The sequence below is a fragment of the Polyodon spathula genome, chromosome 2, assembly GCF_017654505.1.
Source record: "Polyodon spathula isolate WHYD16114869_AA chromosome 2, ASM1765450v1, whole genome shotgun sequence".
Lineage (NCBI taxonomy): Eukaryota > Metazoa > Chordata > Actinopteri > Acipenseriformes > Polyodontidae > Polyodon > Polyodon spathula.
In genome coordinates this window covers 104,792,768-104,814,715 of record NC_054535.1, presented here as the reverse complement: position 1 = coordinate 104,814,715, position 21,948 = coordinate 104,792,768, and the positions used below count along the sequence as shown (strand labels likewise).

At 37.0% G+C, this 21,948-nt stretch overlaps 1 protein-coding gene across 3 annotated transcripts in view; it reads left to right on the top strand.

Moving 5' to 3' along the window:
- LOC121306287 (DNA repair protein XRCC4-like) overlaps nucleotides 1-13,886 on the top strand; it is a 126,183-nt gene extending 112,297 nt beyond the window's left edge. For all 3 annotated transcript variants that reach the window (XM_041238039.1, XM_041238046.1, XM_041238031.1), the window contains one exon: nucleotides 13,674-13,886. In XM_041238039.1, the coding sequence (XP_041093973.1) occupies nucleotides 13,674-13,782 (109 nt within the window). In that variant the 3' untranslated portion in view covers nucleotides 13,783-13,886. The remainder of the gene's footprint in view (nucleotides 1-13,673) is intronic.
- Nucleotides 13,887-21,948: the final 8,062 nt, after the last annotated feature.

The window sequence follows — 21,948 nt, the reverse complement described above, 5'->3', positions numbered from 1 at the left end:
ATAATGTTCAGTAGTATTGTATCACACTCTTCAGACATGCGGTAGTGTAAGCCTTCGTATTGTTTAACTGATATTTGATTATCGCAAATAGAAGAAAAATTAATAAGCAATCATCTCCTTCACCGGTCCTACTTTTTGGAAAGTTTCTGATGAGATGCATGGACTAGTGCCATAAATACTGTTCGAGGGGCTTTGATACTTTGACAAATGAAGCATTTCTGTTCTGTGCTGTTTTTAAGTCACTGGCATACACAAGTCTGGTAGCTTGAGGTAACTGGTGGCTTCAAGTGATGGCTTCAATTATTGATATTTTGTGACAGGAAACCCTGAGTGTCTTGATCTTTTTTAAGTCTGCCCAGGGGTTAGGGTTAGGGTTAGGGTTAGGGTTAGGTGCATGCAGTGCTCATGAAAGGGGGAGTGCCAATGATACTAGCTTTAGTCAAGCTTCTCTTCACAGCTCAGTGAGAGCACCTATAAACCTTGTCATTCAGTTTTGGGCTTTTTGACAGCCACTTTTTCTGTTTTAGATGCCCAAATCAAGCTACCAGTAGACTTTGTGCACAGATTAAATTCGTTTCTAATTCAGAAGATGGCTATTTTACTTTTTGTATGCCATCATAATTTAAGTGATACAGAGGATGACTCCTTCATCAAGGGTTCAGAGTCTCTGACCTAAGTGCTATAAAGTAGCATTTCATTGTTTTTAATTATCTATTGGTTGACCTGGGTCGTAAACCTCAGTGTCCGAGAGTAACTGATCTCTTTACAGCTGGCATGGAAGTTGCAGGTCAGAAATTGGAGACAAGAGTTATCTCTTTGACAGCCTTTCAGAATGATGGCTGAAGCTAAATATTTTCTTATAATTCAATTTGTATTAAATAAAAAAAAAAATACAAGTAAAACCCGAAAACTGTGATTATGTCCAATTGTGTGGAATATTTCATTAAGGGGACGATAGGGTTTGTGTGGCAATGCTGGTCTTTCAGCCTGAAAGTAGCCATACTCCTAAAATGCTGCTGCAAAGAAGTTGGAGGGGGGGGGGGGGGAGAAACTTAACGACAGAAAGACAGTGACGAGTCCCAGCTTTAACGGACTGGGGTAGTGACAAGCCTTTACTACAAGGACACTTTACCTCTCAGCACAGCATCTCAGCAGAACCTCTCAGACCCTTTTTTATATTCATCTGCTATAATTCCAAATGAGTGGCAGGAGGAGTTGAACACATGAAATCAGGATTATTTGATGTTGACATGACATTTCAGGACTGAACATGTCTTGGACAACTAAAGGAAGCATGAAATGGATTCCAGCAGCTGTCAAAGTAATTGTTAGAATCAGATCCCTTCTCGAGGGGCTCAGGGAGCTTGGATTCCAGTTTGGTTTTAGGTGTCGCTGTAACTCCAAATTTTTTAAGACTGTAATTTAAGTTTTAGTTTTTATATTGATTTTGTAAAGAAAGAAACTTGTATGTTTATTTTCAATCTATGTAGTGTTAAATAACCACCACAGGTATGTAAAGTACACCACTTAAATAGTGAGTTGATGTTGCTAAAACTGTTTAAATAACATATCTGTAATTTTTCTTTTCATTCATCTTTTTACACTTATAATTTTAAAGTCTGTTTCCAAAGCTTTTTTTTTTTTTTAAATGGCCACTCGAGTGCACTGATAGTGTAAGGTTTATTGCCCACATTGTCAAAAGGTAACACAGCAATAACGATCCATGATGGGGTATGAAAAGCCAGAGCATTTGTGGTTATGTTGTTTTTTTTTGTTGGTATCTCTCTTCCTGCAGTGATTTAGAGGACAGATCTCAAACCCCAGTGCAATAGAGCAGGCATTTTTAAAAGAAATTGAAGCAGGCTTTAAAGTTGTAAGTGTAAAAAGTTGTCAGGATGTTAACAATGAAAAGAAAATGACCGGTTTGTTTTTTTAAAGATTTATAGCCACACTTGGGGACGTATAGCTCTATATTTTTAGGAACCCCTCTACTTACTCTTTAGATATCGCTCATACCCTGACATACCTCATGCCATGCCACAGTGTATTGGACAGTACATATTGATTTCAGACTCTTGAAATGCAGGTTTGTTTGTTTTTTTCCTTATGTCAAAATAGTGGGACTTATCAAGTCATGGTGACCTACTTCTTCATAACCATAAACATTAATATACATTTTGGGAGTCCAAGATCAAGCATGGTTTAAAGCTACAGAACACTATATTGTAACACAGAACACGCGCTGTAATTGACTCGAGAGAGAGAGAGAGAGACAATACCACAGAACTGAATAAACATGCGCTTTGGACTTCGCATGAATGTCTGTTTTGTATTCAGTCAGAGAATGGGGTGCACTTAAAGAGGCACCAAATAGCCACACAACTCATGGGAACAGCTTTGTAGTTAAAGCAAGAGATGTCAACGAACAATCCCTGAGATGCAGAACAAGTTGTAATTACCCTGCAATTATTTATGTTCATCTTTTAAAGACAGAGGCTCATAAATGGGCTGTAAAGTTTTCTTCTTTTTTTTTTTTTTTTTTTTTTTTTTTAAGTATTTGCTTTGAGAAAGGATTGAACCAGATGGAAGTGAAGTAAGTGGCCAGACTGCTAATAGCATGGACAGATATGTAATTATGCTTTCAGTGATTCATTTGCATAGCACCCTGGGTAATTTTTCCTCTGAGCATCTGGTTCACATGTGTTCAATGCTATGATTGACGTCTTTGTTTTCTCTATAAAGTGCAGATGTTTGCTGCTGCCCTCTTCTTTTGTGTGTCTGCACAGGCACACTTTGCTTTCTTTACTTTGCTAATGCAAATTAATGGCAGGGCATTATTTTCTTAACCACATCAGCTTGGAACCACATGAATTGGCATGTTAATTGTGGAAGCTAGTTACAAGACAGGGAAATATATCGGAGATTTTGCTGTATTTATTTGTGTGCCTTGATTGTAGGTGCCCCTTGGGATTTGCTTTTATAATATCTGCTATAGAGTTTATAAGTCTTTCATTACATTTTTCTCAATAGCATCTTCTTGTGTACATAGGTGCTTGATACTGATTCAGGGCTTCAAACTTACCTGTGTTTCAGAATGACCTACTTCAGTATATTACTGAAGAGATCAGCAGACTGTAGTTTGATATTAAATAAAATGTTGCATGAACAACTCTTACTAGTAACCCTCCAGACTCTGGTGCGATTTATTCATTCTGTGATTGTGTGATTAGTTCAGCTGCAGATTTACCAGGGGGCTGATTGTTTAGACTTCCGTAATGTAACTAAACAAGGGAAGAAAGCAAGGACTGGATGCAGGGCTGCTCCGAGTTTCAAGCCCTGCTGGTTTCCCTTGCTTCAGATGCTGTGCACCCCATTGTGCCTTCAGCCTTTTGGCACCACACTTCTCTTGGGCAGGTGCATTCTGTGTGCTAGTCAAGGCTGTAAAGCTACACCAAGGTCACACAAAGACATGTATCACCATGTGCAGATCACAATATGATATGTATCATTACTTTGTGTGATGGGTACTAAGATCAGATCATAATGCTGGACTTGTTTGTTTAAAAGCAAAACTTTATTGAAGCAACACTGTAGTAGGATGCATTCATACCAGCTATACATCATATGTATTCATCATCACTGAAGATCTGTTTGGTGACTACAAGCAACTCCGGAGTGCTTTCTGTATCACTATTCATGCTAGTCAGTATCCCACTATTAGGCTGGTCTCTGTTTTCTTACTGAAGTAATATCCCAGCCCTTATCCTATATGAATATGAGATAACACAGCAGCTTTGTGTGTACACATACTCTAGGGCCATGAAAGTTCAACTTTTACTTTTACACAACTAATAACAAATCACTTTGCCACACTTTTCAGTCCTGGAATTGAACACATAAAACTAGGAATAAGCAGTATTATGGATTTATTTATTTTTAAAGTGTTTATTTAAAAAAAAAAAAAAAAAAGTTGCACGAAGTCTTGATAAATCTGACTCATGCTGTAGTTGTGACCTCGCAGAACCAATTTATTTCATACCCTTAAAAACTTTACATAGGTAGATTTGAACTGTATTTCTTCAGTTTTCTTATGAAGATACTATGCTTTTCCCATAGCTTTAATACAGTTTGCTAGGATTTTACTATAGTAAACTGTTATGAGAGTAGTATTTATTTAGCTTATCTGTCTGTCAATAAAACCATTAATCTTTCAATATATATATTTTTTTATCAAATAACTTACCATCTACATGGTCTTCAATCAATACATGGGTGACATTTTGTTTGTTTTGATTCCACATGTCTAGTATTTTTAAACCATTACTAAATTCCCCCAGTTTTTTTTTTTATTTTGTATTCCTTGTATGTTTCGCTTTGACTGGTTGTCGACACCACTGTGTCATTTTGGGCTCGTTTTTAGAAACTGTAACTGCAGTCCTGAATCTGTGGTTTTGAACTGTGGGGAACAGCACAGAAGAGAATATATAGTGTTTAACGTCTGTTATGCAGAACATCTAATTAAGAGTAATAACTTAACCATGCAGAAATGTTGGTGGTCTACTTTGTGGTTATTTCTGTGTCTTTACTTGATAACAATACAGTGCTGTGTTACTAAATCTTTGTGGCTTTTTCTAATTGCAGAGTAAATGCATCTAGTTATATTGTTCACTAAAGCCTACAGAGGCCATTTGCAACTGTAATTGGGGGGTGGGGTGGGGGGCAGGTTTAAATGGCCTTTATGGAGACTCATGCATGAACTGTTTTAATTGCCGACATTTTGTTGCTGTAAAAAACAAAAGGTGCTGTTTTGCTTAATCCCAGGTATGGTTTACAAATTGCATGTATATGGATCTGTTTTTCTATTTTGTGGTCAGGACATATTCTGTGGTGGTGAACCAAAGGATGTTGGTGGTAAGCGATGGCTTCCCACCAGTTTTGAAAAAGGCTTGGGAAAATGTGCATGTCATATGCATCACAGAATATAGGAAATGTGCATGTCATATGCATCACAGAATATATTTAAGGAAAATGTGCATGTTATATGCATCATAGAATATATTTAAAAAAAATGTGCATGTCGTATGCATTACAGAATATATTTAAAGATAATGATGGCACTAGTAAATAATATCTGTACACCAGTGATTTTGCGGAAATATAAATGTTTTATGGTGCACAGTTACAGCTGTTAGCACGTTTTCTGAGAACGACACAAGGAAGTTAGAACAAATTGCATTTCATAATCTTTGGGTCAGAGGAACAGTATGATTATACAAAGATCAATTTTTAAAGTTACGCCAACTTGAAACTCTGGAATGTTCTTCGGAGGGATGAGACTATGCTGTTGCTGCCGGCAGCCCACGGGAAGAGCCTGCAGTAATTTACAAGGTTTTTTTCTTGTTTGCTAGAGAGCTGCATGGTGACACTTCTCCCTCCCCTGCTGGATTCAATGACATGCTGTGTCGACAGGATCTTTTGATCAGCAGACTCACAGATGGCTGGGAGAGCTACACCTTCCACCTAGTGCATGGCCTAGTGAATGAACCAAAAACCAGAAGTATAATACTAAGAATAATATTACTAAGAGTTTCTGAAGTATCAATTAATTAATAATGCATTTGCTGGTGGAATACTGCAATATTGTTTCAAAAGCTACACAAGCTCTGTGCACTGCCGTTGTTTCTAGGAAAGTAATGCTGTTGATTTGCAAGTAAAGAAATATATCAAGGTTTAAGTAATGGAATAAATGGCATTCTCTATCAGTAACATTTACAATGAAGAACACATTTTACAAAATTAGAAGAGGCAGTGTGGTCCAGTGGTTAAAGTCCAGGGCTTGTAACCAGAAGGTCCCCGGTTAGGATCCTTCTCCACTGACTGACTCACTGTGTGACCCTGTGCAAGCCACTTCACCTCCTTGTGCTCTGTCCTGCGGATGAGATGTTAAATCAATGTCCTATTGCAAGTCACTCTGCATTAATGCACAGTTCACAGCCTACCTCTGTCAAGTGCTTTGTGATGGTGGTCCCCTAAAGAAGGTGCCATATAAAAATAGATATTATTATTATATTAATTTTACAAGGCAGCTATCCCCTACTGTCCAAATGTATATTAGAATGTATTCGTCATGGATCCCCAGTTTCAGTAAGATTTGGAGAGGCAGTTCCAAAGTCGTATTAGATCAATAGGCTTCACTGTATTCAAAGGGCATGGTTTCACAAATGGCTTACATTGCATCAGGATAATTTAAAACAGTGTTATCTTTTTGGACAAGCTTTTTCGTTGCTTAAAGTTTGTGTTTAAACGATTGAACAAAAAATTGTAGATAATTTCAGGCACATGCTTATTCTCTGAGATGATGTGGTTATTGCTACCTTTTGAACCTCTTGAATGATTTCTAAGATCTGTTAAATTATTGAGAAGAGAAGCTTTTTAGATTTTTAAACTAAGCACATTAATGCCCAAGGGACTCAATGAAGACTTTGAATCATCTCATTATCTCTGGTTGGTTTAATTTGACTTGCTGTTTCGTTTTGGTATGAATGAGCGTCTTAACTGTTTAATATTCAATAATGACTGTTATTAGTTGTTTAATTGTATGCATTCAGCTCCATTCTATATTCTCTGGGTTATTAGTATAACTCTTTTTAACCTTTGGTAGCCTAAGTGTGATATTGATATATTAAGAACATAAGAACATAAGAAAGTTTACAAACGAGAGGAGGCCATTCGGCCCATCTTGCTCGTTTGGTTGTTAGTAGCTTATTGATCCCAAAATCTCATCAAGCAGCTTCTTGAAGGATCCCAGGGTGTCAGCTTCAACAACATTACTGGGGAGTTGATTCCAGACCCTCACAATTCTCTGTGTAAAAAAGTGTCTCCTATTTTCTGTTCTGAATGCCCCTTTTTCTAAACTCCATTTGTGACCCCTGGTCCTTGTTTCTTTTTTCAGGCTGAAAAAGTCCCTTGGGTCGACACTGTCAATACCTTTTAGAATTTTGAATGCTTGAATTAGGTCGCCACGTAGTCTTCTTTGTTCAAGACTGAACAGATTCAATTCTTTTAGCCTGTCTGCATATGACATGCCTTTTAAGCCCGGAATAATTCTGGTCGCTCTTCTTTGCACTCTTTCTAGAGCAGCAATATCTTTTTTATAGCGAGGTGACCAGAACTGAACACAATATTCAAGATGAGGTCTTACTAGTGCATTGTACAGTTTTAACATTACTTCCCTTGATTTAAATTCAACACTTTTCACAATGTATCCGAGCATCTTGTTAGCCTTTTTTATAGCTTCCCCACATTGTCTAGATGAAGACATTTCTGAGTCAACAAAAACTCCTAGGTCTTTTTCATAGATTCCTTCTCCAATTCCAATATCTCCCATATGATATTTATAATGTACATTTTTATTTCCTGCGTGCAGTACCTTACACTTTTCTCTATTAAATGTCATTTGCCATGTGTCTGCCCAGTTCTGAATCTTGTCTAGATCATTTTGAATGACCTTTGCTGCTGCAACAGTGTTTGCCACTCCTCCTACTTTTGTGTCGTCTGCAAATTTAACAAGTTTGCTTACTATACCAGAATCTAAATCATTAATGTAGATTAGGAATAGCAGAGGACCTAATACTGATCCCTGTGGTACACCGCTGGTTACCACACTCCATTCTGAGGTTTTTCCTCTAATCAGTACTTTCTGTTTTCTACATGTTAACCACCCCCTAATCCATGTACATGTGTTTCCTTGAATCCCAACTGCGTTCAGTTTGAGAATTAATCTTTTGTGCGGGACTTTGTCAGAAGCTTTCTGGAAATCTAAATAAACCATGTCATATGCTTTGCAATTATCCATTTTGGATGTTGCATCCTCAAAAAAATCAAGCAAGTTAGTTAGACACGATCTCCCTTTCCTAAAACCATGTTGACTGTCTCCCAGTACCCTGTTACCATATAGGTAATTTTCCATTTTGGATCTTATTATAGTTTCCATAAGTTTGCATATAATAGAAGTCAGGCTTACTGGTCTGTAGTTACCTGGTTCAGTTTTGTTTCCCTTTTTGTGGATCGGTATTACGTTTGCAATTTTCCAGTCTGTCGGTACCACCCCTGTGTCAAGAGACTGCTGCATGATCTTGGTTAGCGGTTTGTAAATTACTTCTTTCATTTCTTTGAGTACTACTGGGAGGATCTCATCCGGCCCAGGGGATTTGTTTATTTTAAGAGCTCCTAGTCCCTTTAACACTTCTGCCTCAGTTATGCTAAAGTTATTTAAAACTGGACAGGAACTGGATGACATGTGGGGCATATTGTCAGTATCTTCCTTTGTAAAAACTTGTGTTTAAAATATTGTTTGATAAATAGACATTGTATAATATGCCATTTATTTTTTGTTCATGTAACGAATGACAAGGAATATTCAAATGTAAAACATGTCGTGCTATATTGAATATAATATATTGTTGATTGTAAAATGATTAACATCTCTGCTAATTGAGTAATTATACATCTTAAAAGGGCCCAGTATCACAGGCACCTGTGAGCACTGATGAAGCCTACGGGTGAAACACGATCGTGACTGAGAACTGCACATTTTAAAAAATAAGTTTTTAATTTAAAATAAAGGAAATCACTTCTAATTTTTGAGTGCAAACCTTTTTTTTTTTAGCTTTCTTTATAGTTTATGTTTTGGTCTACGCATCGCAACAAACAGTTTTGTTTACAAAGTGCAGATTATTTTGCTTTTTTTTGTCAGTTAATCTAATAGCGGTCATTCACTTTCTTTATAGGTCATATGATACCAGACACATCTTGAATTCTACAAGGATGACTCTCTCTTTTCCGTTTCTTAGGGCTTCAAGAGCACTAAACATTTTATTGTGAAAGTTGCATTAAAACCTCTTCCTTATCATACGGTGGCTTTGATTTTATATATATTATATATATATATATATATATACTATATATATATATATATATATATATATATATATATATATATATATATACACACACAGCTCTGGAAAAAATTAAGAGACCACTGCAAAATGATCAGTTTCTCTGGTTTTACTATTTATAGGTATGTGTTTGCGTAAAATTAACATTTTTGTTTTATTCTATAAACTACTGACAACATTTCTCCCAAATTCCAAATTAAAATATTGTCATTTAAAGCATGTATTTGCAGAAAATAACAACTGGTCAAAATAAAAAAAAAAGATGCAGTGTTGTCAGACCTCGAATAATGCAAAGAAAATAAGTTCATGTTCATTTTTAAACAACACAATATTATTGTTTTAACTTAGGAAGAGTTCAGAAATCAATATTTGGTGGAATAACCCTGATTCAAGCAAAAATTCAAAAATTCAAGCAGCTTGGCTTTGTTTGATGGCTTGTGACCATCCATCTTCCTCTTGATCACATTCCAAAGGTTTTCAATCGGGTTCAGGTCTGGAGATTGGGCTGGCCATGACAGGGTCTTGATCTGGTGGTCCTCCATCCACACCTTGATTGACCTGGCTGTGTGGCATGGAGCATTGTCCTGCTGGAAAAACCAATCCTCAGAGTTGGGGAACGTTGTCAGAGCAGAAGGAAGCCAGTTTTCTTCCAGGACAACCTTGTACTTGGCTTGATTCATGCATCCTTCACAAAGACAAATCTGCCCGATTCCAGCCTTGCTGAAGCAGCCCCAGATCATCACTGATCCTCCAGCACATTTCACAGTGGGTGCGAGACATTGTGGCTTGTAGGCCTCTCCAGGTCTCCGTCTAACCATTAGACGACCAGGTGTTGGGCAAAGCTGAAAATTGGACTCATCAGAGAAAATGACCTTACTCTAGTCCTCTATGGTCCAATCCTTATGGTCTTTTGCAAACCTCAGCCTGGCTCTTCTTTGCTTCTCATTGATGAAGGGCTTTTTTCTAGCTTTGCACGACTTCAGCCCTGCCCCTAGGAGCCTATTTCGAACCGTCCTTGCTGTGCACTTCACCCCAGCTGCCGTTTGGCATTCTTTTTGTAGGTCACTTGATGTCATCCTATGGTTGCTGAGTGACTTTCGAATGAGTTGGCGGTCATCCCGGTCAGTGGAGAGTAGTTTTCGTCCTCTGCCGGTCTGTAGCTTTGTTGTTCCCAATGTGTGCTGCTTGACCTTGTTCTTATGAACCGCCGTCTTTGAAATTTTAAGGATGGAAGCAACCCGACGCTCACTGTATCCCTCTGCCAGTAAAGCCAGAATTGAACCCTTCTTTTCCTCACTCAAAACTTTCCTTTTCAACTCTTTGGGTATGGTCAATAGTTATTTTTTGATTCCATTACTTTTGAGGTACTGCTAGCACTTTTTGCCATCCAGCTGGTCCTATTGCAAGAGGACAGTGATGACCACAGGAGTGGTTTTTATAGTTTACCTCGTTAAATAAGATTTGGTTCAGGTGATCCCCTAATCAGTACCTCATTCAGTAGAATGAGGTGTGCCTGTGTTGGAATTCAACAGACACTGGAATGGAATGGCTGCCATACATGTAGAGATGCTGATTTAAGAAAAATTTGCAGTGATCTCTTAATTTTTTCCAGAGCTATATATATATATAATTATATATATATATATATATATAATAGATATATATATATAATATATATATATATATATATATGTTAACTCTCGACCCTTTAAATTAAACTTATGCAGCTGGTTTCACAGATCCGGATTAGCACTGTTCTCAGACCACCTTACCTAAAGTAACATTGAGTAGTAATCCAAAATTAGCGCTAACCAGGTTTTGTGAAACCAGCTGATGGTGTTGGTTTGCATTAACAGGGAGTTCCCTTTCAAGTACAGAATTTAACCATTAACGTATGGGTATTTACTTCCAAAAGACCCACATTTTGAATATTGGCTGCTGTCTGAGACAGAGATGCAATCATAGCCTGCCCCCGAGGGCACACAAAGACTGCACTCACAGATCTCATTGCCATTTTTAAAGACTGTTAACTCGAGCCCTCGAGGTGGGCCATGACTGTGTCACTGGCTCAGAGAGCAGCTTTGGTATATCTTATTCAGATTTCACGTCTCTGCAAGGAAAATACCAATACTGTAATGACATGGAACCAATGTTGTGATAATAACAGTATCAGGTTTAGATTTTCCAAACAAGAGAATGAAGATATTGAAGGAATAGTGGCATTGAGTGCTTCTAGACTTGCACCTCTTCTGGTATTGGTTACCTGAAGGCCAACAATGTGTAAGAAAGGATAAGATCAGTGCAAAAAGTGGAACTCTGTAAGAAAACTACTTGCAAGGCTGTTAGCTGGTTTTGTTTGTTACTATCATAACTTGCCATGGTATACTAATGGAACCATGGAAGCCATGTGGACAGTGTTGTAAACCACACGCTGGAACAGGAAAGACAGATGGCAAGTTCTGGCAACTTGGGTTCAAGCTTTCATGTTATTCCAATATTGGTAGAGAACGGGTTTCAGTAGGAGAGTGAGATCTGAACTTATTGTTCTCCACGTGGGGAGGATGAGTTCATGTGAGCATTGTTTTAAAGCTTGTTTCGGGGGCTTGCCAATAGAAAACAAACAATCATGAACTTAAGTAGGTCAACCCGTTCTCCCACAGTGAGTTTTTGTTAGTCACCATTAGTTATAAAATGATAGATCTTAGAGCACATGTTCATGTTCACTTGGCATCGTATATTAATTGTTAAATGTTTGAATACCCCACCAAGCCTACAAAATAAGCAATGCGGTCTTACCTCAGTCTGCAGGCCTTCGTTGATTGCCTGCTGGAAGGGTTCCTGGCTACAATAAAGTCTTACCCCAACCATTTTAAAACAAACGAGTCTTGGTTAGGGCCGATTGCTGGCTCGTTTAGTGCAGTACATCTTAACATGGTTCAGCACTGTATTTTTAACAAACAGGACTGCTAACAGGGCATGTGAATTTGGCCATTATGTGGATTTGGCCAGCCCTGCTTGCAACATAAGTGTTACATCTGCCAGACAGGGTTGCCAGTGACTTTTGCAAAAAGCTAAATTATGTTTCTGTATGACTTACTGGAGATGAAGGAAGTACATTTACTATGATGATGTTACCCAAGCAAAGGTTTAATGGTCCATGTGTGTTTACAAAGTAAAGGTAAAACTAACAGTACTGTTTATACTGTATATGAAAATGAGTCAGAGGCTTGTAGCATGACCAGATTTAGTTATGTATTGCACTAAAATAAAGTAATAGGAATAGCATGTTTTTAAAATACAAATATAAGTGTTGAGAAGCTCTGGAAACATTTTCCAGATAATTGCACATGCATACTGAAAATACCAGTACCAGATCTCCACAGTCATGGCATGTCAGGCTGTAAAACTGTCACACACAGCAGGACATTGGCATGGGAATGGCATGAACAATATTGTCTTGAGGGATAGATTTGTGACTTATTATGACTTTTTCACAAGGACACAATGGGAAAGATTCTCAAAGCTATTTATTCATCATGAGCACAATGTTCTCTTCTCAACAGAAAAAAAAAACATAAATTGCAATTTGAAAACTAATAATAATCAACATATTACTGCTTACATGATTAAATGAGATGCCAGGGTTGTTAATGTTTGGTTTAGTAACTTTATGGGATGAGCTTCAAGAATCAAACCCAATGACTTTTCTAAAATGCATTTGTTTACAAGACACAAACTGCAATACAGCTTATTGCAGTTTCCATATAAATTGTATTATCATTTATCTACATTATTTCACATGGTGATTAAGATCTAGACAGAAACACAAATTTAAAAAATAATAATTTCAAACAGATTGAGGCAGATTGTTCTAATAAATAATAAACTGTTCGGGGGTGACATGATTGTGTTCACATGTTACGCTTGTAGAATTTATTTGCTGACACAATGAGAGTAATAGTCAAACAAGATGAAATCACCTGTTGGATAACATCCCAACTGGATATTCTAGCAGAAGTAAAAAGTAAATGAATGATGTTCACATTAACGTTGGAACGGTAACATTACCACATTGTCTCAAGGGCCTGCTCTTCTGATCTGTAGCTCTCCATCTGCCGTCTGTTTCTTTTGCCTGTTTTTTGTCTTGTCAGGCAGTTGAAAAGTAATCTTCCAGGTTTTGCTACTTTGTTGCCGTCTCTTCTCTCACATCTATTGAGAGTGTCAACGTATACTACTACTGCAAGTACTTTAGCTGTGTGCATAGGCCTAAACTTTTAGTTTTGCATGCAACAATTACATTCATGTGTGAGATTTGTAGACCATACGTTTACTGAAGTCTGAAGGACAGCTACAGGTGGATTTCGTATGGGGATGGTCTGGTAACTGTTGGTTTGATTAATTCCGTGGAGAAAACACCTACTGCGATTCTTCGCTGTGGGTTGATTTGAGAAGCTTCAGAAGTTACCTGGAAACAAATGCAGAGTTAAATAGCACATTAAATACTTTCTTTTACAATGTGTTACATAAGTCAAGCATCATAGGCATAATTTTAATACTGTATTGGTTTCCTCTGTTTCTTTCAAGTGTGTAATGTCTGATGTGTGGTGTAGGTAGTCAATGTGATGTGAACCATTTCCAACACCACAGTCTGCCTAAAATATGGGGCGCCTTGTATTGTAAATGCTGTTGTTGGTCTAATCTCCTCCTTTCTCCCAGGTTGGGATCCACCCAGCAGAAATCAAGTGGCAGCAATCAGCCCCCAAAGGAATTTGCAGCCGCAGCCAGGAGCACCCCAGACCCAGAAGACCTCTTTGATGACATCTAGCCCACAGTGCCTGTGGCACAATCTCACGGTGCCAGATTGTTTTGTAGTAAAGTATATACATGTTGTAGGTCTTTTTTTTTTATATGATCGTTGAATAACTATTACAAGCAACTCATTCTTTTTTATAATAATCAAATACAGCCATTGATTCATTGTAAGAGTTTGTTTGTTTTTTTCTTCAAAATATAACAAAATGTCCTTTCAACATGATTGTACTGTAAGGTGGATATATGCACAAAAACCTATAAAATAACCTAACATAACCTGTAAACACAAGCTGTAATAGATACAGCAGCAAACCTGAATCAATATCATTTTTCTGTCTTCATCTGGCTTTGAGCTTATCTGAAGATTTTAAATACATATTGTCACACAAGTGGAATGCAATGAGGAATTCTGTTCAGTGCCAGCAGGGAAAGATCAAAACCTAGTGAGGACAGATACAAATATAAAAGTGATAATTTATAATCCAGTAGAGGAGCAGCAGAAGAACCAGAACCACTCCGAATGATTGCCAACATCGTCATGTGAACAATCTGAAGCTACTTAATAGAAAGAAATGAAGCTAAAATGAGACTGTGAACATTTCCAGGTTGATTGTTCAATCCTTCTTCATTGTGTCTGTTATTGATCCTCTATTGAAATAATAGGAAAATCAAGCAATGGCTGTCTTCGTGTACTGTAAATGCAGCTCCCATCCGGTCCTTTACCTTTTTTGTAAATTACTTTACACTAGTTGCTTTTGCTACTTTAAAGATTTTGTAAAAATGTTCCCAGTTTTAAAAGGTTCTTACAACTTACTATTGCTGCCTCTTGTATGTATGTCTCATTATGTATCATTGCAAAATCCTTTTATAAACCCAATTAATATTGCTTTAATACTTTCACCCACATGTATGTAAATTAATCACCTGACCAAACTCCCCACTACCGATACTCAATGTTGGGGAAGTTGCTTTTAAAAAGTAATCCATTACAGTTACTGTACAAATTACTTGTATAAAATTGTAACTTGTTACCGTAACTATTACTTTGATTTTTTTTTTTTTTTTACAGTTACAAATAATTACTTCTTAGTTCACATTTATAGAGAGGTTTATTTTTTTCTGTTTGGTCAGGCTGCAGCTGCTAAATATTATTTGAAGATCCAGCTTTAAGACCCAGCCATTTCCTTCTCTGTGGGCGTTCCATCAAGATGATGTACAAGTTACTGAAAAATGTAATCTGATGTATTGTAATGTGTTATTCCCCAACACTGCTCACAATATGTGAATCACCTCCATTTTATAGTGGTGTTTTATACTAGGCTCCTGGAAATTAAATCAGACATTTGTGATGGAGTTGTGTTTAAAACATTGGTGTGTGTTTAAGATCAGTAGTTCTATGCCACTGCCTGGAATTCGTCCATACATTCAGTGTGGTTTTGTTAATGAGGTGGCTGTCTGTGTATGAAACCATTTACAAGATTGTGACGAGCGAGCACATAAAGTCATAATTAGGCATGCTTGACTCTGATTGTACTTCAAAGTTTAGAACGTCCTTTTATCCTGCTTGATACCACACACATATACACACAGTGAGACTTCTCAAACTGTATGATGATTGTAAATTATAAGTGCAGCAATATTAAAAACAAGTGCTGTAACCGAGAAACAACTTACTTTATGAAACCTGGTCAAATATCTATCTGTTCTAAATATTTATTGTCCCAAAAAAAAAAAAAAAAGCAGTTTAAAAATGTTCAATTTATGGTATGCTGAGGCTTAAAATGGCAAATAGATCTATAAATTAAGAGGCAGTAGAAATACTACATGTGTTGTGCCTCTAAGGGTAAATCTGTAATCCCATTCCTACTCTCCCTGGTGTATTTCAAACCCCAGACAGCATTGATTTAATAATATCTAGTTAGATAAATGGCAATAATTACAGAGCCTTGACCACCATAATAAATTTGAGAGTTTTTTTTCTTTTTTTTTGCCGATTGCGCAGAGTTAAAAAAAGAGAAATTAAAATGGAGGAACCCTCTGCATACAAAACACAAAGACGCCATTGGCAATCTCTGAAAGCTTGAACTTGAGAATGACTTGTATTGATTATTTGGCTTAATACTGTCTCGGAGCAGCAGAAGCTGCACAGAACTGCATAGCTCAATGTGCTTACTTATTTAAACTCCACAGATCGCTACTGGCCATAAATTTGCACCACAGAAATCCATATCGAGCCACAATACATTCTTTATGACCGGGCTCATTATTTACCTCGCTAACTATAACAGTGTTTTTTTTTTTTTTTTTTTAACCAAACGTCAAGTTGCATGTAAGGCCCCTGTATAAGGGTCACATAAATTTGCACAAAATAAAACTGTCTAGACTCTGTATTTATCTGTTCAGAGGGTCATTTATAATTTTCAACATTTGCCCGAAGCATCCAACAGTGCAAACACTCTGGGTTTTCTTCACGCCCAGCCTAACTCAACAATAACTGGAAAAGTATGCAGAGTTTAACTCTTTCCTTCACTTGTCAAGAGGTATTCATGTCCACGAGGACCAGGCAGAGTCACGGTTATTCACCATCTACAATACATTTACTTAATATTGCATTCATATATGTTTAGTATCCTGTTACATGGGTTCACCATCATTTCTGATGCCACAGAAATAGTTGCTTTGTAGGGAGGGTTTCCATTTATTCACTTGCAGTTGCTGTTGGAGTTACACTCGGGCATTTCTACAACCTCCTCACCTCAGAACCTCAACATGCAGGAATCTTCAGAGGCAAAGGGCATTCATTTGTGAGTCTGGTAAATGATCTGAGCAGGAACAATAATAGAGAACACATATGGTATAATAAACAGGAATAAACAGAAAATTATATAAATGATCCCTTAAATGCTGGGGGGAGGGAGGGGCGAGGGCATATATGAATTGAGCTATGGCAATAACAAACTTTGTATAAACTATGCTTTAACCAAAAATCCATATAAAACCCATGAATGCTTTACAGGACCTTTGACATTTCAGTCAGCTGGCATGAAGCCTTGCTAGTGCTTTTTGTCTGATTTCATTGTTAATTCCCAGTGATACAGCAATTTGCTTCTGGTTTCACAGAGCCGTATTTGCACTAATCCTGGACTATCTTAGGTATATTAATCCAAGATAAGGGCTGTGAAACCAAGCTTAAATGTTGTTAGCTTAATTCCTACATTTATTTGAGTGTCACCTTACCATACTACATGAATGTATAAAATCTGCAACAGTGGAGCAAGCCAAATCACGCTTTGTATCCTGTTATTTCAAGTGACTCGCATCATCTTAATTAAATCTTGTGACCCTGCTAGAACCCCCTTTTCCCATTGGTTCCCACTATTACAGTTTGCTTAATATGTGAATTGCTTCATCCATACCTATAAAACACTATCATATTTTTGATCATCTTGATCTGAAGGAACATAATCAATATAACAGTGTCAGGTTGAGTGAAATGGAAAGTTTGTTGCTGAGCAGTGTTTAGAACTTGATTAGAACATTAACATTCTGTGAATACATTCACACTCTGTACAATTCTAAGGGTAGTAATTATGTAGAGATCTGATTAAAGGATGTATTTCACCTGCTTTCTCAAATAAAGTGAAGAAAGACCCAATCCTTAGTTAAACAAAAGTGGTGTTGTAACGAAAAATCACTACAAGCGGGGGGGTCGATGACAGAGAGTGACAGAGATTTGGATTGTAAGAACAACATCCAGTACTGACCTCTTTCAACGTGCTTATTTTCACTGAGCGGTTTAGTCATTTTTCTGTTAAATGCATTACTTTTTCAAGCAAGGTTTTTGTGATTTTGTAGTTCAGATTATTAGACTTTTTAATTGGTCATGTTAATGCTATGGCTGGATATAACCTATTTGAGAGACGTATAATTTGTTCAGTAAACAACCCAACACGTCAATTAGTTTACCTTTTTTTGCACAGAATACATCGTTCATCATAGAAATCGCTCTCACAGAAAGGGTGTCCAAGTACAGCAGCCCATAATTTCCAGCAGTCTTGACAGCAGCAATTCACAATCACAGTTGCTAATAATGGTGGATATCTCTGAGCTCCTGTTCTCAGAAACGACATTAAGGTATTCTTCATTGCTGTTCATTAAGGTATTCTTCATTGCTGTTCATTAAGGTATTCTTCATTGCTGTTCAGTAAGGTATTCTTCATTGCTGTTCATTAAGGTATTCTTCACCGCTGTTCAGTAAGGTATTCTTCATTGCTGTTCATTAAGGTATTCTTCATTGCTGTTCATTAAGGTATTCTTCATTGCTGTTCAGTAAGGTATTCTTCATTGCTGTTCATTAAGGTATTCTTCATTGCTGTTCAGTAAGGTATTCTTCATTGCTGTTCATTAAGGTATTCTTCATTGCTGTTCAGTAAGGTATTCTTCATTGCTGTTCATTAAGGTATTCTTCATTGCTGTTCAGTAAGGTATTCTTCATTGCTGTTCATTAAGGTATTCTTCATTGCTGTTCAGTAAGGTATTCTTCATTGCTGTTCATTAAGGTATTCTTCATTGCTGTTCAGTAAGGTATTCTTCATTGCTGTTCATTAAGGTATTCTTCATTGCTGTTCAGTAAGGTATTCTTCATTGCTGTTCAGTAAGGTATTCTTCATTGCTGTTCATTAAGGTATTCTTCATTGATGTTCATTAAGGTATTCTTCATTGCTGTTCAGTAAGGTATTCTTCATTGCTGTTTGTGACATTCAGTGTGAGGAGGAGTTGTGACAATTTGTTTTAATACAAAACGTCATCAGCACAGTTTTTTTTAGAAAGGAAAAAATGCACTGATTTAGGTGCTCAAACCAGATATGAACAAGATGTTTCATTTAGGGGCTTGTTTGTCGTTTAAAGTTGTTTCTTATTTGTTTTAGAATTGTAGTTGCTGCTTTTTCCTTCATGTAATAAAATGTGCTAATGACTAATTTGGAATAAATAGCTTTGAGAATTAATCCTGTAGTGCACTGTTATCAACCCTTGGAGAATCCACTATCTATGATTCTGGTAGCTGTTAGCGTATTTGACGTGTATTTTGGTTCTAAGCTGTCACTCAATCTTTTATGCTTTTCATAATCCCCTTCAACAACCAGCCGTTATGTGTGACTCTGAGGTACATATTACTACAGACGAGCCCTTTAATGTAAAATAAAATGAATACAGTTATTACAGTCCAATGCAAACAAATGTCAGAATGATAGCATTTGTAATACAAAGGCTGTACACAATGTTAGATTTGCTAGTTCAAACAGGAATTATCAAAGTTTCATATACAATTGAATAGTTTCGAGTCTGAAAAAAGTGAACTTGGGATAAAGAGCTCATTTAAAAGGCTTTGATTTGTAAAATCTGAACAAACGCCATATTATCTGCTTGAATAGATGGAAGCGTATCCTCGCATAATTTAGGTTAATGGTTAATCCCACTGTAGCAAAGATAAGAGATTCAATAATTCTATTCTAGGACCTACAGCAGGGTTTCTGAGACTGGGGGGTAAGGGAGTCCTGAAATGACCATCACAAGCAGATCCACTGTACAGGCTGCAGAACATTGCCGGTCTTTTATTGAAAGTAGACAATGCAGGAAAGTCTTCTCAGATTAACAATACCACAATATGGCTTTTCGATGGTATTTTTCAGATACGCCCTGTTTATTCAATACAAATAATGTATTTCATTTTATAAATAGATTTCAATTCATGCTTCTTTACTGTGGGTATGGTATAACACTGTACTGTTTATATTCAAAGCTTGTATTTGTTTGACCAGAAGCAATGGTTTATTATCATACCAGTTATTTTGAGATCAATACACCCAATAAATACCCATTCTCTGACACATCACTATTGATGTCTTGCTCTATCACTAAATTGAACCTGTCTTTTTAATGGGTACACTGTGTAAGAACTTGTTTGGGTTTTCTTCTCACAGGTAAATGTGATCCAGCTGTTACCAGATGGTAAAAAACAATCTGTTGAAAATTTAAAAAAATACATAGTTTTAGTTCGAGGTTAAAAAACACTTGGGGACTTATTTTCTTCAAAATATAGTAACATCTAAATAAACCTTCTCTAAACCTAAAAGTTCTCAAATAAACAACTGCTAAAAACACACTTACTTTCCCTGCAGATGTTCACAGCTGGGTTTACAGCTAAAACAGTGTCAAATAGTCATTCATTCATACATCTGACTATACAAGTAATATCCATATGGAGATCAAAAAGATTTACATCTGTAAAATCCTGTTGGATTAAAAAAGAACTCTCTCACACACACACACACACACACACACACACACACACACACATGTCTATATTCTTATACTTGTGGGGACTTCTCATTGACTCTCACTATATTTTTATTTACTATTTCTAACTCCAGTCAGACAAATCTCCACACAGGGTGAAAGTCGACAACAGACTAATTATTTTGGCACTCTTTTTTTTTTTAAAGGCATATTTAATTCCTAAAAAGCAACCTTGTTTTTTCAGGAGTTACTGTCTTTGTGGGGACATTTTCTGAAATGTTGTCCATACATTGCTAGTAATACCTGCCCCCGATATATATATATATATATATATATATATATATATATATATATATATATATATATATATATATATATATATATATATATATATATAGTGCCTTGCAAAAGTATTCAGACCCCTGACCAATTCTCTCATATTACTGAATTACAAATGGTACATTGAAATTTCGTTCTGTTTGATATTTTATTTTAAAACACTTAAACTCAAAATCAATTATTGTAAGGTGACATTGGTTTTATGTTGGGAAATATTTTTAAGAAAAATAAAAAACTGAAATATCTTGCTTGCATAAGTATTCAACCCCCACACATTAATATTTGGTAGAGCCACCTTTCACTGCAATAACAGCTTTAAGTCTTTTGGGGTAAGTATGTACCAGCTTTGCACACAGTGTCGGAGTGATTTTGGCCCATTCTTCTTGGCAGATTTGCTCCAGGTTGTTCAGGTTGGTTGGACGACGCTTGTGGACCACAATTTTCAAATAGTGCCTCAGATTCTCAATGGGATTGAGATCAACACTTTGACTGGGCCACTGTAGGACATTCAACTTTTTGTTCTTGAGCCACTCCAGTGTTGCTTTGGCCTTGTGCTTGGGATCATTGTCCTGCTGAAAGGTGAATTTCCTCCCAAGCTTCAGTTTTTTAACGGACTGAAGCAGATTCTCTTGCAGTATTTTCCTGTATTTTGCTCCATCCATTCTTCCTTCAATTGTAACAAGATGCCCAGTCCCTGCTGATGAGAAGCATCCCACAGCATGATGCTGCCACCACCATAGTTCACTGTAGGGATGGTGTGTCTTGAGGCATGGGCTGTGTTAGGTCTGTGTCACACATAGTGCTTTGAGTTTTGGCCAAAAAGCTCTATTTTGGTTTCATCTGACCACAAAACATTTTCCCACATCGCAGCTGGGTCACTCTCATGCTTTCTGGCAAACTCCAGACATGCTTTCAGATGGTACTTTTTGAGTAACAGCTTCTTTCTTGCCACCCTCCCATACAGGCCAGTATTATGCAGAGCTCTTGATATGGTTGACTGGTGCACCATTACTCCACTCCCAGCCACTGAACTCTGTAGCTCCTTCAAAGTGATTGTTGGCCTCTCTGTGGCTTCTCTCACAAGTCTCTTTCTTGTTTGAGCGCTGAGTTTTGAGGGATGGCCTTTTCCTGGCAGTACCTGGGTGGTGTGATGCAGCTTCCACTTCCTGATTATTGATCCAACTGTGCTCACTTGGATATCCAAATACTTGGATATTATTTTGCACCCTTTCCCTAATCTATGCGTTTGTATTACTTTATCTCTAACTTCAGTAGAATGCTCTTCGGTCTTCATTTTCCTTCAGATTCACAGCCTTACCAATGATCCTTCAACAGTGGGGTTTTCATTGGTGCAAACTGAGAGCTTCCACAGCACAGGGGCTGAATACTTATGCAAGCAAGATATTTCAGTTTTTTATTTCTCTTAAAAATATTTCCCAACCTAAAACTAATATCACCTTACAATAATTGATTCAGAGTTTCAGTGTTTAAAAATAAAATATCAAACAGAACGAAATTTCAATGTACCATTTGTAATTCAGTA